The 17,875-nt window shown below is 33.7% G+C and overlaps 1 protein-coding gene across 4 annotated transcripts in view; it reads left to right on the forward strand.

Moving 5' to 3' along the window:
• Nucleotides 1–13,868, forward strand: part of Stag2 (STAG2 cohesin complex component) — a 128,838-nt gene extending 114,970 nt beyond the window's left edge. For 2 of the 4 annotated variants that reach the window (XM_034484875.2, XM_076918431.1), the window contains exons 30-33: nucleotides 2,818–3,007; nucleotides 6,127–6,253; nucleotides 8,045–8,122; nucleotides 11,971–13,868. In XM_034484875.2, coding sequence (XP_034340766.1) covers nucleotides 2,818–3,007; nucleotides 6,127–6,253; nucleotides 8,045–8,122; nucleotides 11,971–11,994 — 419 coding nt within the window. In that variant the 3' untranslated portion in view covers nucleotides 11,995–13,868. Of the gene's footprint in view, nucleotides 1–2,817; nucleotides 3,008–3,097; nucleotides 3,209–6,126; nucleotides 6,254–8,044; nucleotides 8,123–11,970 lie in introns of all 4 variants that reach the window. The other 2 variants (XM_076918432.1, XM_076918430.1) reach the window with 2 other exon arrangements.
• Nucleotides 13,869–17,875: the final 4,007 nt, after the last annotated feature.

Consider the following 17,875-nt stretch of genomic DNA (forward strand, 5'->3'; position numbering starts at 1 on the left):
GCTGGGGTTTTTTTTTGTTTGTTTGTTTGTTTGTTTGTTTGTTTTTAATCACTATTCTGGGGCTTAGTGGTTAAGAGCACTTGGTGATCTTCCAGAGCTTCTTCAAAAAATATTTTGCTGCAACAAAATTATCTGATATCATATTGGAGCAATTTTTATATGCATACAATAGAGAATAGTGATATATTTATTTATCGAATTTATGTATATGAATGTTCTATCTGTATGTACACCTGCATGCCAGAAGAGAGTATCAGATCATGTTACAGATGGTTATGAGCCTGACTTTACCTGGACTGTCTCTCAGAACCCTTTTATAATATCTACATATGAGCATATCACTAAGCTCTAAGAGTTACTACTCTAAAAACAGGATGTGGAAGCTTATCATTGTGAGGCCTCAGCCTGCACACCAGCATGGTATAACTTCTATAATGTTCTAGTAACTAAGAATTCAATAGATTTCAGGAGAAGGGATATATAGTTCTTTACCTCATTTTTTAAAATTTTGTTTTCTATAAGTCAGAGTCTCATATAGCCCAAGCTGGCCTTGAACTTAAGAATCTCATGCCCATTTTTCTAAGAGATGGAACTATAGAACTCTAACCACATCGCGTAGCTCAGTTCTCTGCATCTTAGTGTAAAGGGTGTCAATGGAAATTGTGATGACAGTTTTAAATTGCCATATAATTTATCAGCCTTCATTTATCAAGTATATAGTCCTCAAACTTGATTGCTGTGTAGTTTCAGCATCTTTTGTATAATCATAACATCGAGCTTTAGACTTGGTTATAAAATCCCAGTATCACTGTAAGTGAACAAAGACTCCTAAATGGAATGTGATGGTTTATAAGAAACTATAAGAAATATTTTAATAGAAAATTATCAAATTAAAAGGATGCTTCTTGAATATGATTGTAAATCTTAAAAATCTTTAAATAGTTAAAATTTCTGCTGAATCACCAAGTCGCTCCTTTATATTCTCAGCAACACTTTATATATTGGTATTTATATAATATCTTACAAAAAGGGTTTGCTGCCCCATGAGGAAAGCAACAATACCAACCAACCAGAACTCCCAGGGCCTAAACCAGCAGCCTGGGAGCGCATAGGGAGGGACCCATGGCCCCAGCTGTATAAGTAGGGGAGGATGACTGTCAGGCATAGGTGGGTGAGGAAGTCCTTGGTCTAGTGATTGCTGAACGCCCCACTGTGGGGGAAATCATGGGTGGGGAGGTAAGAGTGGGAGGGTAGTGGGGGCATATCCTCAGAAGCAGGAGGAAGGGAGATGGGATAGGGGTTCCTGGGTTGGGGGCCAGGAAGGGGATTACATCTGAAATGTAATAAAATATCCAATAAAAAAATAAAAAAAATTAAAAAAAAAAGAAATTGGCATTAGTAAATTAATGTAATAAAGGATAAATGCCAGGTCAGTTGAAAATGACCCTGAAAATATAGACCTATAAATAGTCTTACCATATTGTAACATGAGCAGATTATGTCTAAGCCTTTGATCACTTGGGTAGTAGCACATTTACCCTCAAAAGTTTTCTTTAAAACTGTACATATACATGAAATGGGTGCACAGCAGACATAAACACAGTCTTGTAAAAAATAACTTTCCAGGGGGTGAGATGGCTCAGTGGTTAAGAACACTGACTGCTCTTCCAGAGGTCCTGAGTTCAATTCCCAGCAATCACATGGTGGCTCACAATCATCTGTAATGGGATTCAATGCCCTCTTCTGGTGTGTCTGAAGACAGAGACAGTGTAGATGTACATAAAATAAATAATTATTTTTTTAAAATAGCTTTCCTTCAAATTCATAGTAACTAATTTTACCTTACTATTAACTCAGTGACAGTGACATAAGAATTTGTCATTTGTAATGATGGGGCCATTGTGTATGTTTGATGGGGTAGATTCTATAGGTGTGACATTAATAATCCACTTCTTAATGTGCATATGTTACATATGTTTACTTTGGCATTAGCGTCTTAGAATCAACTCCATTCACACCCTATAGGCTAAAAAGCACCCCATTCCATTCCTTGTACTGAATTGGATTTCTCTGAGCCACATACTCTCCCATCTGGCCTGTTACTCATTAGCATTCCTTCATCCATACCACTACCACACTGACTAAAACATGTAATTCACCAAATGGCTTCCCTTCAGACTGTTAGCAAGTTTATCCCCTTAGTCTAAATCACAATATGTTCCACATATTAGTTTTTTTGTTTGTTTGTTTGCATTGGCTTTTGAGACAAAATCTCACTGTATGCTCCAGGCTGGCTTTCAACTTCCACTATTCCCACCTTGTCCTGAGTGCTACAGCCTAACTACCACGTACCTGGCTACATAGTGAAACCTGCTTCTTTCTTCAGTCTTTTCCTATTCTTGTGATCTTTTCATTCCTGTGGTAGCAAACTAGTAATTTGAACCATAAGAAATTGGCATTTTTGTAGTCAGATATCAACATGATTTGATCATTGCTGTTTCACGCATCAGTGCTCTTATGGTCTGCAAAGAGAATCTTTCCTAGTACAGATGCTTGTTAACCATTGTTTCTGGGGAGCTGTATCTGTCTTTGTTATTACTCCCCTGCCCTCTGTATTCCTTTCTCCTAGTACCAATACTGTGTTGTAATTGCTTACCTCTTCTTTTCTACAAACAGACCGGAAGACCAGGATGGGACCTGGTGGGACCCAGTTTCTAATACTACTGTATGGAAAGCAACCAGATGTTTGTTGTTTATAAGACTCTGGCTGAGTTACAGTTAGTAACCAAACATCATGGCTGTCATTTTCTCTTTCAGCTGAAGAAAGCAGTAGCAGTGACAGTATGTGGTTGAGCAGAGAGCAAACACTGCACACCCCTGTTATGATGCAGACACCACAGCTCACCTCCACCATTATGAGAGAACCGAAAAGGTTACGGCCTGAAGATAGCTTCATGAGTGTCTATCCGATGCAGACAGAACACCATCAAACTCCTCTGGATTATAAGTAAGTACATTTGATCATTTTCTTTACTAGAACATTATCAATTACATAGAAAAAAGTTAAGTTAAAAGAAGAATAAAATTCTCCTTGAAGCACGCAGGTAACATGGATGTTAGCTCAAAGACAACAAGAGGAAGCAAGGCAACAGCAGGAGAGAGCAGCAATGAGCTATGTTAAACTGCGAACTAATCTTCAGCATGCCATGTAAGTGAGAGTGCCTTATTGTCTGAGTCTAGGAAGTTCACTAATTCATTTTAACATACCTTTAATGTGTGCCGGATCTACAATTTCAGCAAACTCTCGAGAGTAACTAAGCTGAAATAATCAAGGAACGAGATTTTGATCTTTCCAACAGAAAAATAAAATGTTTTAAGTCAAATATTAACTAGTTAGCCAAAGGACCAATCACTCTTAATTTGATCTGTTGGAAAAGTATAAATATGAATCCTTGTTTATTTTGGTACACAGAATTAAAAATACATTTGTGTTACATCTTAATTATATTCCCACCTTGGTTCAGGTCCTCATCTTTCACCTGAACTATTGTAATTAGCTTTCTAACTGGTTTTCTTCCCTCAAACCCCCCATTTATCTGCTCACCAAACCTCTCCCTTCACACTTTCCACCACTCCATCATTCACACTACCATCAAGAATTATAATTTTAGAATAAAAGTCTTACCATGTAACTTTCTTACTTAGAACTTTTCCATGGCTCACCATTGCCTGCTGGATAAAGTTCAGTTTCTTTACTTAGTTCATGGCATGCAAGATCTTTCAAAATATGCCCCCTGACTCCATTTTAGTATATCACGTCTCATTACCTGAATACTAGTAAATCCATGGCGAAAACAGGCTCAAGTGTCACCGTAAGTGAAATTGTAATCTTCTGTGATCCTATAACCCTGTATATTTGCATTTCTTACAGCGTTTGCCATATTGTATTGTAATTATTTGTGTATTACAGTGTCCGTTTCTCTAGACTGTGAGCTCCTCAAGGGCAAGGATCTCATTGTTAAGAGCTTGACACATAGAAAGCACTTAAGCAAATGTTCATGGAATGAGTAAATGTTCAGTGCTTAAAAATTGTTCTTACTTTGCTTTTACTGGATTCTGTATGGAAACTTGATAAATATTTCAGAAATCCTAATTAGCTGTGACTCTAAATGAAATTGCTGACAAGTAGACTTGAAATCATGCCTTATATACATGGCAAAATGTTATTTTATTTAAGTTTGAAAGCATTGTAACATAATGTATTTTTTAAAACTTGGGATAGTGATTGTTGCCTCTCTTAAAGTTTATATTTTGTTTTACATTGTTGACTTTAAAATAAGAATTCACATTTTTCTTAAATGATTCTTCACCACATGAATGGTGGCATATAAATATTCTCTCTAGTTCTCTCTGTAGTGCTCCTAAGAAAGTGTTGACTCACTGAGTATGTGCCGTTACAACTTGTCTCCTGTGTTATCATATATACCAGCACTTGGCTTTGTCTTGTTTCTCTTGCCAGATTTTCCTTATTTTGCATTTTATTTCATGCTTGACCTACAACCAATTTCTTAGCTTCCAGTTAAATGCCACCCAAATAGTTCAGAATTCTACCATATACTTACTTGGTTTACTTTTGTCCTCTTAAAACTTGATTCCAGTGCTTAAGATCTTTGATGTCTAGAATGTCTCGTTCAGTACTGTTTTCATTTTTCTTGTTTGCAATTTGGATTGGTTCTTGATTATGCACAGTCTCCTCCAGACAACTAAAAAGGATTGCCTGAGATAAACAACTATTACCAGAGGACTCTTTTGGTAGTTGTACCATAAATGGTTGATTGCCTGAAACTTTTTGCTTTATCAATCTTCTTTTATTCATGATACCTACCCTGTACTAAAATAACATGAATTATATTTTATTCCATAGTTTATATCACATATGCCATCAGTGTAATGTAAAGGAAATACAGAATGGATTTCTGGTTTTTGATTATATGATCTTCAGAACACACAGATTGCCTTTACTTTTATTTCCACAAAAATGTAATAAAAATTGTCTTTTATTATCCAGAACCTTTATGCCTGGCATTATCATATCTGTTCAGAAAGCCTGGATCAGATAATTGTGATCTACCATAGTATTGTATACAATGAAAATATTTAATTAAATAACTTAGATTTTGGTGAGTTGTTTTTGGTATCTGTGGTATCTTTGCAAAAGAAAAGATGGTGATGTTAGCCAAACTGGAAAGCAAGAAGTCAAATGCACATTCACCTTTGGGCTGCACATTCACCTTTGGGCTGCCTACTTTATGCTGACCTGGGCTAATTTGTGAACTTAATTTATTTTCCTTGTGATTATGTGGAAAAAAAAAAAAAAAAACACGGCTTTGACCTTGATGTTATTTTTTATTTTTATATATTTTTGTGACTTTGAGTTTTAGCTTTTAAGCATTAAGTGTTAATTTTTATATGAGGCAGAATTATTTTAGTATACTCCCAGAGCATTTGATGCATATATTGTAATATGTACCATTTTGTCAGGTTTATCTCTGTTTTCCCATAGTATATTGTAAGCTCCTCGAGGGCAAGAATTGTGTTTTCCTCACGATTTTCATCCATAGGACACTCTAGAAGCCAGTCATGGTATAGGTCTTATTTGGAGGTGTGAGTGAACGCATGGCTGCTGTATACATTTGTCACTGAGTGAATGGGTTACTAATGATTAACATTTGGTAAAATCAGAATATATGCATTCAGAAAATGTTATTTCTTTGGTCTGTTTATATTTATTAATTTGTACCCTGCCTACTTTCAAAGAAGGATTTGAGGTATCTGCTATGTTCACATGTGGAAATTTGTTGTTGATCATTGTATATGGCATATCAGAATTATGAAACTAAATGTATCTAAGTAATATAGAATAAACATAAATCTTTAGCATTTTAAAACAAGTGAACATTGGGATTTTGACGCCATTGATGACATGATCAGTGCCTAATCATTCTCCCTGACCTTTAATTCCATCATTTTCCATTATACTTGAATATACAAAGCTACACACTTGCTGCCTATATATTAATAGTCATGCCTTGGTTCAGATCTTTACCTTGTTTTATGTTTCTCTAGTCGGCGTGGTACAAGCCTAATGGAAGATGATGAAGAGCCAATTGTTGAAGATGTTATGATGTCCTCAGAAGGAAGGATTGAGGATCTTAATGAGGGAATGGACTTTGACACCATGGATATAGACTTGGTAAGAAACATCCAGAAGGAATATTTTTCCTGTCTTAAGTCCTTTGAAAATAAAGTTCATTATTTCTTAGAGAAAGATAAGTAAGTTCTACAAAAATTTTAAAGTCATTTTTGGGGATTTAAGTAAACGAGAAGGGATTTAGTCATGTGTTGAAGATCTTAGTTTGCTGCATCTGTGTCACATAAGGGGAAATGATTCCTTTTATATTCAGTATTTCTATGACATACTTGTTTTAAGGTTACTTTCAATGCATTAGTTGTTTTCAGAACATGATTACCATAAAATTCTCATTCTCTATCTCTTACACACACTTTATCACTTTATTCTGGGTCAGTCACATACAAAGGCATGTAGTTTAAGATTTAAGTTAAGAGAGAGTTAAGTGTTTAGGTTAGCTTGTAAAATGCTGATTACATGGGAAGTCCAAGGTACAGTAATATTGATTACATTCTTTTCTTAAAGGAAAGTTAAACAGGCTGAAAACAGTGTAGTGAAACATTGATTTTTAAATTGCCTCAGCTGGGTTGGTAGCTCATACTTTTAATCCTAGCATTGGCAGAAGCCAGTGGTGGGTCTGAGTTCAAGGCTACCCTGATTTACAGAGCATGTTCCAAGACAGCCAAGACTACACAGAGAAACCCTATCTCAAAAACAAACAAACAAACAAAAAATAATTGTTTTAAATGGTCTAAGGCATATTATTTTTTTTCAAGGCATATTATTAACTGGCTTGCAAGGTTGTACAAAAGTTCAGTTTCTGAAGGCAGGAAGAATTCTTTGCAGTAATAAAAATTGTATATTTACATTTGAAGTTAATTTAGTAATATAAAATTATAAAGAACTTTATTTTGCTTAGACTCTAAAAATCAAATAATACTCAGTGTTTACATTCTAAGTTTTTAAAAGTTGAGTATATTATCACACCAGTTTCTAAATTTTCATTATCAAATATAGTTTTTTGCATTATTGGTAGAAACCTTTTTGTTGAGGCAGACTTTTGTGTTGAATGTTAAGTAAAATTAAAATAAAAGTAACTTGAATCTTGAGAAGATAAATATATAAAAAAATTTTTTTCTTTTCTTTTCTTTGTTTTGTTTTGTTTTGTGACAGGGTTTCTCAGTGTAGCCTTGACTGTCGTGGAACTCTGTAGATCAGGCTGGCCTTGAACTCAGAGGTCCACATGCCTCTGCCTCCCAAGTGTTGGCACTAAAGGCATATGCTATCCCCAACCAGCTTAAAGTTTTTGTTTTTTTTTTTTCTTTTTAAAGTAACTTATCATTAGGGTTCATGCAGTATGCTCATACATATTTCATTTTAAGCAATAATCTCATTTAACATTGTGAGATAGATTGAGATGATAGAAGATATTAAAACTTAAAAGTTCATCCAAGGAGAAAAAAATTCTCAAATTTATAAAGTGCAACTTATAACAGGCTAAGTCCCTGTGGCTTTGGTATTTAGTCTACTGCTGGGTACTCTTGAAGGAAATGCTATGTCATATGATATCATTCAAGAAAAATTATATTAGAAGAGTGATTTTTTTTTAAATTTTAAAGTAAAGTGAAAAAGTCTGTTTTACTTTTAAGACTTTTTCTACTAATGAAGTTTTTTGTGCTTATAACCATTCTGTTTTGGGGGGATGATAGGATGTTGGCAAGCAATGATTGAAGTATTTTCAGGTACTTGAAAATCACATAGACTACTCAGAGAACTAATAACATTTATATAAATATTTTTATTTACTGTCTGGTTTATGATTAGCAAAAATCAACTTTCTCTCTTTTTTCTTAGCCACCATCAAAGAATAGAAGAGAGAGAACTGAACTGAAGCCTGATTTCTTTGATCCAGCTTCAATTATGGATGAATCAGTAGGTTTAATTTAAATATGCCCCAGGAGTTTTAAATCAAAACTTTAGGCAATGACTTGATGCAGTAGTAATAAAAGGTTAAAAGTACTTTGAAATTCTTAACCAACTGGAATTTGAATATTAAGCATTTAGACCTTTCCTGTAGGTTTGGGTTGTCTTTTGGGGGATTTCAAATGAAGGAATGACATGAAACCAAAATGTATTTAAGCAAGAATCCTTTGGCATTTCTAGATGGGCAAAATAAATAGAGGAATAAATATAATCTGAAGTCATGGTAGAAACTGAAAACAGAACCAATAGTAGTAGTACTCACTAGTAACTGCTGCACTTTGGAAGCTGAGAGAGGATCATGAGATAGGATCAAACTTGACCACAGTCTCATAAAGGAAAAAGAACTATCTTAAGGGTTTAATAATGGAGCATGAGATTGAGAGATTTTTGCTGACCTCTCCAGATAGGTATTTTATTCTCTGTTTCTTTAATACTTCATACATACTTTCATTGTGATAACCACCACACTGGCATAGTAAGATAGGTTATCATATGTATTCATCCTTGATAGACTGCAGTCCTTGAAGCATTGCTGATTATGTTTGAGTTCTGCCTAACATAATTATTCCTTTTTAGTCAAATAATTTGCATATTTTCCCATCTCACTTTTTGTGTTTACCCACTCATGTTGCTTCCTCTCTATACATAACTTGGGTAATTACTGCTCTGTCTTCCTTGGTAGTATTATCTTCTACTTACCCATTTCCTTACCCTTTAGACAGATCTGGGAAATGTTTTGACAAACTATATCATATAATATAGTAATAACTGTTTACATAACATAAAAGCTTTACAGAGAATCTTATTCAAAGAGCATCTTATTTATTTAGTGTGTGGTGCTGGGAATTGAAGATGGCTCTCACATATACTAGGCAAAGGCCTTATCACAGAGCTATATTCTCAGCCCTTTGGGAGAGGTCCTCTTAAATTCAATCATTCTCAATTTCTAATGTGCAGTTGAGTCATCGACAGATCTTTTAAAAATACAACTAGATTTTTAGGTCTGGAGTGTGGCCTGAGGTTATGCATCTTTAACAAGTGCTATTAATACTTCTGGTCTGTGGATCATTCTTTTGAGTACATGGCTCTATAGAAAAAGGCAGCCTAACCTATCCATAATTCTATAGTTTAATTGTATATTTAATTTTGTGGTATTTAAATGTATTTAAAGGCATTAGAGCATTAATTTGATCACTGTTACTGCCATATCTACTTACTAAAACTAAGATCTTATTTGTGTGAAATACGAAGAAATGTGATTAGGAAGTTGAAATGAGAAACTGTAGTTAAAATGTGGCAGCTAGAGCTTTCCATATTTCTTCTGTATTTATCTAGTGCCATGACCTTAAATATTTGCTTCCTTCATCACAAAATGTCAGAGTCCTAAAAATAATGAAACACCCATAAGAAACTGCTTCTACCCATTTTGACATTTAACTTGTAAAGAAAACTATAGCTTAATGATGCACAAAGAATAGGTACCCAGTATTTATCACTACAACTTTATCACATTCTAATGTATATTGAGTATTGAGAGTAAACAATATCCTTTTTGATAATGTTTTAGATGCCCGTGCTAATAAAATAAGGAAATGAGCACATGTATATATGTAATTTTATAGTATTACCACATGATGGCAGCAGTCACATAACTGAGTGCTCAGTAATCTTTAATGATTTGGGTATCTTTCCAAGTCTTTGACTGCTAATTTTAAATTTCCATGACTTGAAGAAATATCTATGCAGTGTATAGTGTCTCAATCATAACATAAGAAACAGGATTAATTGAAGATCTTGAATGCAAAAAAGTCTTCTTACAATAAATACATTATAATTAAAACTATGATAAATGTCATCAAAATAGTAAAACTAGAATTTGAATTCCTTAATGGGTAGTTCTCAGATTCTCTAATTCAAAGTGAAGTAACTCAAAGCACTTAATATAGATACATCAGGCTACAACTAAACAATTCTTAACTATCTTTTAGGTTATGATGTTTACATTGTCTAGGAATGGTAATATATTAATTATGCACATTTGTTTTTGGAGTTGTATATGCATAGGATTCTAGTTTAATAGTATAGTACATTTCACACCTAGAAACAAAATTGGTTTATCTTCTATGGTATGGTCATTTCCTGTTGGTATTTGTATAACACTCCAAAACTTAATGTTGGTACTTTGTAATATATGTTTTAAGTGTTTATTAATGCTGACATCAAAAATAGGTCTAATGTGTTAACTCTGAAAACATTGCCACTAGTGTCACTTGTGCCAAACTTCTCCAACTAGAGTTATCTGCAGCATAAAATTAGAAAAGTGCTCAATGTACCACAGCTAATTTAATTTCTAATGGGGAAGTCTGGTTATCAGCTACTCTGTAAAAAAACAAATGAATGTCAGGTGTTCAGGTGCTTCCTGATTAAGCACTATATTTGAAAAACACTTGAGATCATCTTAGTAGCATACTCTACATTCACAATTGACTAGTGTTGTTGGGGAGATGGCTCAGTGGTTTAGAGCACACCCGGCTCACATGTGTAGCTAACAACTGCCTATAAGGGAACTTGACGCCTTCTTTTGGCCTCCACACACATAGCATTCATGTGATGTACATATATACGTACAGGCAAAAATACTCAAATATTTTACCTTTTCATTAATAATTAGAAGTCTACTTATTCAAAGTTATAAAGTATTTTGACTAGAAGAAACCATTAAACATTACTTAGCCCTCTTTAATGGAAACATAATAACTCCCCAGCTCTGAACTCTAACAGAAAACCTAAGACTTCTTAGAGAAGCCAGAAGGACAAGCGATGAGAAGTGCAGAGTTGTCATGAATATGCAACTCCTTTTTGTTTTCGTTCCTGGAGAGTCTAAGCACTTTACTTGATAATTCACTACAACAGTACACAAATTTTCCTTGTCTAAGAATAAAAAGCTCCTTCAGATGAAAACAATTCATAAGATTCTGACTTCTTTTGAAGTGAAAATTCTGAGCCATTAGTGATCTCGATCTCAGTTTATTCCGGCTTTGCTAACCAGTCTCGCTTATTTACAGTGGCCCAAAGTTTTATTTAACTGGTCTAATGAGTGCTAGAATTCTAAATGAAACATTTAACATAATACTTACAATCAAAGTTATGTGCTGCTCGAGTGTTTAAGTAACAAGTTATCAGATTTTGCCTACCAATCCTTTTCTAACTAGAATATACAAGCAAAGCACCAGAATAACTCATTTTACTCCCTTTAGGTGCTTCTTATAGTGTATGCTTCTGTTCATAACTATGACTAGATTTGATAAAGAAAGCTTTTTATTCTTTTATGCAGCTGCATTGTTCTTGATTTTTTTTTTTTTTTTTTTTTTTTTTTTTTTTTTTTTTTGGTTTTCATGTTCAGATAGATGCTTATTTTAAAAACCACCTACTTGAGGGTACAACTGAGACTTCCTTAAATTCTTTGCATTGAACCAATGCTAGAAAGATATGCTGGGAACTACATTTTTTGCTTTTCCACAAATGTTCAGTTTAGGCTTTAGGTGATTCTGTAACAATTACACCAGAGTCCCTACTTTTAGTCACATTTGTGAATTAACTGACATGTTAAAGAATACTACTGTTATTTTATTATTGATTAATGATTACTATTTTTGTATTTATATATCTGAAGAGATGTTTTCAGAGTAGTTTTATTAATATTTTAGCATAACAATGATAAAGTATTATATTTACAAATTGTTATTAAGAAATGAATGACTTTTTAATGAGATTTTTTTTTCTCTCTCTCTCATTAGGTTCTTGGTGTGTCAATGTTTTAATACCAGTACACATTTAAATCTGTGGTGAAGTCATTTTCTAAGTGGAAGAGGAAATTTTAAAGTGTGGTAGATACAGTGAAAAATTCTGTACAGATTTTTCTCTAAGGAGAATATAACATGCTTATGCTTACCAAGATGAAGTGCATTGAGGGGCAGTTTTGTTTGCCTGAAAAAATAAAGGACAAGTAAACAATTTGATGATAAGCTACAGTTTTTCTTAGAAAGTAAATATTTTATTTATGCGCTGTTAGTTGGCTTTTAAAGGAATTATTTCATGCTTTTTTTAAAAAAAAATATAACAATCTGAAGAAGTATTTGGTACAGATAAGAATCTTCTCACGTTTATTTACTGGTTGTACTAAATAATGATGACCTCTGCTGGATTTCTGTTTACATCCACGAAACAAAAGTTGAGGATGGATTTATTCCCTGAAAGTGTAGGATAGAATTGTTTTTAGCATTCTAAATTTAAATGCTTAAAACATCAATCAACAAAACTTTGTTTTAAATGTTGTAATTGTGGAAAAAAGTTAAACTTATAAGCAGAACTTTTACAATTTTTTCATCTAAAATGTATTTTAAGATATTTTTAAAATCCAAGAGCTTCTGTATACTTTTCAGAAATAATCCAGATGCAGTGAACTGCCAGAAGGTAACCAGTCTTGAACATGCTTAGCCCATAGCAGCCCTGAAAGTTTGCTTGTCCTTTAAGATAAAAATGTAACGTTGTGATATTCCTTCCAGTAGTGCCACTGTATTTTGTCTCCAAATAAAAGAAGCTTATTGTAGTATGTTTGCAGAAAATTTAAACAAAAATTATACAGCTTATTAGAGTGTGGGAATAGGGATCTAAATTTTAAATAAAATTATATATATATATAAATTGGTGCTGATTTTATAATTGCGCAGTTTGTTTAGTTTTTTCTTACTTTTAAATTCCAACTTAAAATTATGAGGTTTCAGAAATATATTGAAAGTTTAACAATGTTTAAAAATAGAAAAGCATGACTGTTCATGCTTTAAAATGATTTTTAAATTTGTATTTTATATTGTTTTATCTATCTGTCTTTGCAAGCAGTCTTCAGGTTAAAGATACTTCTAACAGGTTACAGTACATTTCCTCTGTATGTAAATTAGATGGGATAATAGAACTCATAACCCATAATATTCTTTGAAAGCTAAGCTTTAAACTTCATTTTATGTCCTTTCACAAGTGAATTAGTTTAAAACAGAAAGTGGCCACTTGCCATTTTGACATCAACTCATTTTGCGAGGCTTAGGCAGCTAGACATCGTTTAAAACAAAATATTAACTTATATTACATGTATATCTATCTTTTGTCAGTCGTCTCTCAGTTCTTGAGGTATATTATTTTAATCATTCCATGCCTTAATATGCTTGCAATACAAGAATATCTTCAGATGTGTGAATACCAAAAGGTTTCTGGTTTTTCGAGTCAGGAAATCAACAAGCATCGGGCTGTGGTAGCCAAAAAACCATAGGTTAAATGAAAGACCGCAAAATACATTTGTTTTATTAATTCATGGTTAACAAATAAAACCAGACCTGTCTAACATACAAACGTTGTGTGCAAACGTATTGCATATGTTCTTTTACACACCACTGCATTTCCTAGAACTGCGGAGAGGACTGTATATATGATTTGAAACCTAGGTTGATTTTTTTTCTCACTCTTGAAAGGAGTATTTCTTTGTGAAAGCAGTTCTTCCAGCTTTGTTTTGAACCAGCTAAACTGTTTTCTATATTACTCTAACCTGTTGTCCTCCACATTCTATTGTCCTAATTGTACTGTTTGCTGATTTGTATTTATGTCTTGAGACAGTAACTTTTTGAATAAAAATAAACCTACAGTATGTTGTATGCTTTATCTCTTGTAATCAAAAGGGAAGAGGGTGGTTCTAAATGCTTTACAAATTAGGTTTATTATTACACTCCAATGTGTTTGAGTGGGATTATTATAGAACACATCACCAGTTTATATTTTTAATAAATCATACACAGTTTTAAATGTGACTAAATCCCTAGTTGGGTTGTTTAAAATCGCACCCTGTAACCTTTCCTGCTTTCATTTCATCTGGTATAGATTAAGCACACCTTGAAATGTCTACCTTGTTCATTTAGGATATACTTGAATACCTACTGTGTCAGGTGTGTGAAAAGGGTTTTCCATCACAGTTCAGTGTGAAAAATACAATCATTAAGTTTGAACTAAGAGCTAGGACAAAAAATCTGAAAAGGGGTCCTGATTTAAGGAAATTTATTTTAGATAATGGGCTCCTGATGTGTGAAAGCCGGCATTTGAAAAAAGCATTTCATTATTGAAAATTGTCGATTCTGTATGATAGTTTGCGTTGCACTTTTTAATTCTATCAGTGTACACTGTTCATTTTGATTGATTTGTAAATTGTGCAAGGAGTCTTTTGGTCATCAGTGGTTCTAAACTAAATTTACAGAATGGTAGATAATATTGCTGGCTGTTGTTTTAAGTAGTTTACATGTAACGACTCACAAGTCTTCATGAGACCTGTCATTATCCCTACTCCATTATTTTCACAGATCACCAGGAAGTGAATAAAATGACTCATAGCAAAGTTAGCAAAGCTTATACAAAGATGAATGGGTAATCAGTGAGGGACTGGTCTTCAGACCTAGACTGTCATGCTCTGCTATGTCCTACAAACTGTTGAAACTGTGAAGTTGAGAAATGTGTTGCAACCCAGGTGTGCTGGCTTATGCCTACCTCTAATCCCAGCACTCCAGATACTGAGACAGGAGGATTACTGCAAGTTCAAGAGTAGCCTGGCCTACATTGTAGGTTCCAGGCTAACCAGGACTATACAGAGACTACCAAAAGCGCAAAAGTTACAGAAAGGTAAAATGGCATAGTATTTGTTATGTCATGTTTCTTCAAGGAATCTACTTGAATATAAAATTGAGTGGTGTGGATAAACATTGCTTGTAATATGTTATTCAACTGGCTTCTGTAACATACAAGTTAAACATAAGCTCTGAGCCTTTTGAAGTTTAAAAGTTGGGATGTTGGAATAAAAAGGATAATTTAAGATAAATTTCTTCAATGTCCTTTCACAAAGGGAACTCAGAAAAAGTTCATAAGCCAACAAAATGGCTTAGCAGGTAAAAGTCCTTTGCTGCCAAGCCTTATAACCTAGATTTGATCTGGGTTCACGTGGTAGATGAACAGAATATACTCGTACAAAGTTATCCTCTGTCACATACGTATATGGATACATGCATATGTGAATACATATCCTAAATAAAATTTGTAAGAATTCATATGGGTGAGTACTAGGTCACATAGATATTTCTGGCAGTTGTAATGATTCAGCAAAATAAAACAGCCAAGCATAAGGAATATTGATACGAGGAAACTTTATGAAAAATTTGATTAGATTATCCCTTGAGATCAACAAATCTTTTTTTTTCTGTCCACTGCTGCCTGGGTGGACATCCAAAGAACAGAAAGATGGACTCTGTTTTTGACATTTTATACAGTTCCTAGGACATAGGACACAAATGCAACACTTTTTACAAACTGGACCAAGTATATCTTTCTTGAAAGGTGCTATGGGAGGCTCTCATAGAAGATTTGCTCAGAAGACCTTTTTTTGTAAGGCAGGTACCTCTGACATTTTACATGAAAAGTATCACATACCAACAAAGTTGGAAAAAGTTAGTGGTTAACATATTTTGTACTTGGTATCAGTTCATATCTTCTCTATGAAAGCTGTCTGTCTCAAAGCAAATGGCAAACATGGGCATACTTCTTAACTACTGCAGCCTACATATCTTTAAGCACTTAATACTCAATTTTTATTTGGCAAATTATGTGATAAATATGCAAACTAGGTTCATATTTGCTGTTTTTAACGAATGCTTAAGTATTTAACTTCAGTCCTTAGTCTCGCTATTGACTCAGTTTCATTATAGTCAGAATAATATTATATAGTAATATTATAATATACATTATAGTCAATATAAAATTATCTTGGGATATTTCTGATATTTATGCATGTTTTATATGTGAAAAGTTCATTCTATTCCTGGGTTATATTCCATTGTAAACATAAAGAACAGTTTATTAATTAGCTAGACACATGTTTGTTCCTACTCTTTACTAATTGTGAACAAGAAAAGCTGCTATTTAAGTTGCATCTTTCAAAGTAACAGATGGGTCAAATGAAATGGGAGTGAAGTAACTAGGGCTGGGAATTTTAAGTAAAGACAGCAAAAGTGACCCTCCTGTGTGTAAAACCTTAATGTGGGTGAGGTAAGATGGGGGCCTGGTGGGGGGAAGTGTTCCCTACCCAGTAACTTCTACATTTTAGAATTCAAAACATGCACAGCTAATTACTTGACTCTTATAGGTTTCTGCTATTCATATTCTTAAAAAAATATATCATGGTGAAGCATGCCCAGGACTCAGGAGGCAAAAGGTTGCTTGCTCCCTGTATTCTAGAGCATCATGTCTACATCATATATCTAATAATTTGGATGTCAGTTGCTTATTACATACATCTTAATGTTTTCAAATGTTCATACGTTGTAATATGTTGTGAAATTTGTAAGCCAAACAGGGTTTATTACTTTTGTTATGAGAATACATTTGATGCTTTTTCAGTGATACACATTGTTATTTAAATGAACAACATGTTATATTTAACCATTTTCTTGAAACTGTATCTTCCCAGACTCTGGGAATTACCTCTTCGATTCTCTGAGTTTTTGTTGTTGTTTTGTTTTGTTTTTTTTTTAAAGATTCTACATAAAAGTGAGATACTGTCTGTTCTGTGCTTATGCTCATGTCACTTGAGACAATGTCCACCTATATGCTCTTACAAGTAACAGGATTGATGAAGCCTAATGGTAGGTCTAATTTTTTAGGGCCATCCACAATATGTTCCATGAACTTACTAAGTTATACTGAGCACTGACTAATATAATTCTTGGCCACATGTGTGTCATTAAGCCTTTTGCCTATTTTAAAAATCAGTTTATTTGATTTTTCTGCTGTCTACTTGTACTAATTTCTTGAACATTTTGAACAAGGGCAGTATATAATTTATGAATGTTTTTTCCCTGTTTTTTTTTAAATATAGCCCTATTTTTCTTTCTATCTGTCTATTTATTATTTTGAGACTCAGTTTCTCTGTGTGGCCCTGGCTGTCCAGGCTTCAATCTCAAAGATCCAATTTAAAGATATTTGGTACCAGTGCCAGTTTTATTTCTTATGTTCTGTGGGCCATATGCCCAGACCAGTATCCTGAAGAATTTTCTCCTATTGTTTTTGGTCTTTAAATTCTAATCTATTGTAAATTTACTTACTTATTTAAAATTTATTTAATTTTATTTTTTTATGTGTATATGGATGTTTTGCTGGCCTTTGTGTGTACCACTGAGTCCAGAAGAGGGCACTTGGTCCCCTAGGACAGGAGTTAGAGACGCATGTAAGCTGCCATGTGGGTACTAGGAATTGAACTGGAATCTTTTAGAAAAGTAGCCAGAACTCTTGACCCACTGAGACATCTCTCTGGCCCTGTTAATAAATTTATTTTTATATAATGTATTAGTTTAGGGTTTACTTTCATCTTCAGGTGAATGAATATCCAGTTTTTCCAACATTGTTTATTAAAATGACCTTTCTCCATTGTGTGTTCTTAGACGTCAACCATAAAAGTGTGCAATTATTTCTGGCTCTCTATTCTGTTCCATTGGTCTTTGTGTCTGTTTTTATTCTACCTGTATTATGTTATTTTAATTACTGTAGTTTTTTTTAATCAGCTAGTGAATACCTTCAGCCTTACTTTTTTTCTCTTAAGATTACACTGGCTATTTGGAGTCT

The sequence above is a fragment of the Arvicanthis niloticus genome, chromosome X (genome assembly GCF_011762505.2).
Source record: "Arvicanthis niloticus isolate mArvNil1 chromosome X, mArvNil1.pat.X, whole genome shotgun sequence".
Classification (NCBI taxonomy): domain Eukaryota; kingdom Metazoa; phylum Chordata; class Mammalia; order Rodentia; family Muridae; genus Arvicanthis; species Arvicanthis niloticus.